The sequence below is a fragment of the Teleopsis dalmanni genome, chromosome X, assembly GCF_002237135.1.
Source record: "Teleopsis dalmanni isolate 2A chromosome X, ASM223713v2, whole genome shotgun sequence".
Taxonomy (NCBI): Eukaryota; Metazoa; Arthropoda; class Insecta; order Diptera; family Diopsidae; genus Teleopsis; species Teleopsis dalmanni.
The window spans coordinates 96,699,173-96,702,423 of record NC_051848.1 but is presented as its reverse complement, the minus strand read 5'-3'; the positions used below and the strand labels follow the sequence as shown (position 1 = coordinate 96,702,423).

Here is a 3,251-nt window from a genome sequence, read left to right as displayed (position 1 = left end):
GGCTTTGAGTTCCCTCTGCGAATTCTGTTTTACGTCTTCTATGGATTCAAAACGCGTTCCTCTGAGTGGTAATTTGAGGTTGGGAAACAGGAAAAAGTCACACGGTGCAAGATCAGGTGAATACGGTGGCTGTTCGATGGTATTTATTGAATGTTTGGCCTTAAAATCGTTGATAATGTTGAACAAATTGAGGTGAATCGGAACAAGCCGGGCGTTGACACGTCGCATACACAAATTGTCCACCAAAATCAAACGAGCCATCTCACGACCGATGCCTAGCTCTCGTGCTATCTCTCTAACACTCACATGAGGATTTTTGAACACGATTTCCTTTGCCTTTTCAATGTTTTCGTCGGTGGTAGAGGTCGAAGGTCGTCCAGAACGCGGCATGTCTTCGACGGTCGTACGACAGTCCTGAAAGGCTTTGTACCACTCATAAACTTGAGTTTTCGATAAAACTGATTCCCCATAAGCCTTTTGTAGCATTCGCAACGATTCTGCACACGAAATTTTGTTCGAAACACAAAATTTGATGCAAACTCTTTGTTCAATATTTTTTTCCATTGTTTTTTTCGCAACGCACTACTGAGGTGAACTGGTTTCAACAGCTGCCGTAAACGAACTGTCTGACAGATCGCGCTCATTTTTGGCATAGTAATTAAGGACAGCAAACTACATAAACTTAAAATATCGAAAAATATACAGCGCGCGAATTTTAAATGAGAATTTCCGAAAACTTTTCGGTCACAATGTATAAAATATTAATATCACCAACCTACAATACAATAGTTTTTTTAACCGGTAAATATTACAGTATTCACCTCTTTTTGAAATGTTTTGAATAAAAGAACCAATGGAAACTAAGATGGCTCTTATGCAAAATATCACACACAAAATATTATGTGTACTTATGTATATTATATTATATTCTTGTGTCTTGTTCTTATGTTGCTGCTGTTCTGTTATGAAAGATCGGCTTATTCTGAGGTCCTTGTAGACAAGGTACATCCATGGTGCCATGATAGAAGGACATTAAAAAGAGTAAATAGTTGGAAGCTGGTACTTGGTGGTACTATCACCATCTGTAAATTATTGTTGGAGAACAGTGTCTTTCATGAGGCCAACGGATCTTGAGCAAGAGGGAAGACTTTTTAAATTTCTATTCTAATGTGGTCGACACTTAATAGCAAAGAACCAAGGATCCTGCGTATTCTACTAAAAAAAAATATTTCTAAGGTTGTCAATTGTGTAACATTTCACCAACTGGTTGGCTAATGGTTCCCTGTTATGAATACTGCGACAGTTGCGAAGTTACCGAGAAGGATGAAACACTTATTTCGCATATAGTCAGTTGTAGTTAGATATTAAGCGAATAATAGAACAGTGAAGTTTCCATTCTAAGTAGTAGCATTACAATAGACCTGCAGATATTAAATGACTTGGTCAATTTAACTGAATACTGGATTAACCTAACGTAATTGTATAGATGATTTTGACCTGACCTGAGCTGAGTCAAAATTAATTAGAACATATTGAAATCAGCGTACTGTTTTTCGTTTTACTCCGGTCGTCTTATATTTTTACTTTATTTAATAATTTTATATAATAAAAAATTGTTTTATTTTCTTTTTAGGATATTTCAAGCATGAAAAATGTAATAACTCGTGTAAAAGGAAGTCAGCCAGCACCAATTTTACTAGTCGCCAATAAATTTGACTTAGATTGCCAAAGAGAGGTTTCAACAGCTGAAGGTATTTATATTTTTATAATTATATTAACATAATCTATAATTATAATTCATATTTAAGGAAACGCTTTAGCACAATTATGGGAATGTCCGTTTATTGAAGCATCCGCAAAGGATAGAATAAATGTAAATGAAGTCTTTGCAACCATAGTCCGAGAAATGAATATTACACAAGAAAAGCGCCAGAAAAAAACATACTGCTGTTGTACACTTTTATAGAAATTTTAAACAATTTTTTAAATGTAATATTAGCAAAAAGGAGTATATTTGTATATGCCAATTATATAGATGATAAAATTATGTATAACCGAACTTATTACATCTTAATAATGTAAAGAGTAATAATAAATTTAATATTTTTTATTAAAAAAAAAATTTTAAAAAAAATATATATATAATAAATAAAAGTAAATATATTAGTATATATATACTTTTATGAATAATAAATAAATAAATAAGAATGTATCACTAATTTTAAAGAAAAAAAAAAGTTTTATACTCTATATAGTATTTATAATTTTCTAAAAAAATCGAAAAGGAAAATCTTAATTTTTTACATGCATTTAACTACATTTTAAAATAATATTTGTTATGGGAAGCAATGAAGTAACGATATTGTTACATGTCCTTTTCCTAATTTGGATATTTCTATTTTTAACACAATTATGATTTGAGATTCATTTGATTAAATATTGAAAAATTATTCTCAAACATTTTTATCTACATATAATAACGAGCAAAACAAAAAAAAAATTGAAAAGGAATTACAAATAAAACCGTTTTATTATTTGAAACCTATCTAATTATTTTGTATTGGCTAGTGTACTAAGCTGTAATATATTATTAATGTAAGACGTGACATAAAAAATTTAGCTTTTCTTTGCTTAAATTTTTTCAATAAATTTATTCAAACATGAGATATTTTGAACATCACATAATTTAAGGTAAATATTTATTCGCTTTTGTAAATCATGAATGAAATGAATATGCAAAATATACTAAAAACATGAAATAAAGTATTCTTCCAAGTAATTTTTCACTGTGGAATCATCTGGTATTTTCTCTGCGATTTTTAAAAGTAAATTAAGTATATAGAAAAAAAAACGTATATGATCAATTGTTCTGAAAATTTACAGATATTATATATTTCATAGTCAGAATACGATTTAAGCCTATTTAAAGATACTAAGTGCTTCAAATAAATTACTTATTTATAGTAAAGTATTTACATTATATGTGTAGTAGGCCACAATGGAATTAACATTTAAATAGTCAATAAAACAACAAATTAACAAGACAACCGTCTAAACAGTTCAGTGAACTAGATATAAATACTATAAGGTAGATTATTAAATTGATTTTAACGTTAATATGACGGTAGTGACTATTTTAGACAGTATTGTGTTTAATATAGAGGTTTCGAAAAGTAGTGAGCTACAACAACAAAAATCCTTTTTATATTATTTCAATTAATTGAATTTTTTGCTAACCATACAGTTGTTTC

General features: G+C 29.7%; 1 protein-coding gene across 1 annotated transcript in view; it reads left to right on the top strand.

Moving 5' to 3' along the window:
• The window catches only part of LOC119688745 (gamma-2-syntrophin-like), an 18,056-nt gene extending 16,001 nt beyond the window's left edge, over window positions 1-2,055 (top strand). Inside the window, exons 3-4 of the mRNA XM_038103413.1 lie at window positions 1,634-1,751; window positions 1,809-2,055. Of these exons, the coding sequence (XP_037959341.1) occupies window positions 1,634-1,751; window positions 1,809-1,966 (276 nt within the window). The 3' untranslated portion in view covers window positions 1,967-2,055. The remainder of the gene's footprint in view (window positions 1-1,633; window positions 1,752-1,808) is intronic.
• Window positions 2,056-3,251: the final 1,196 nt, after the last annotated feature.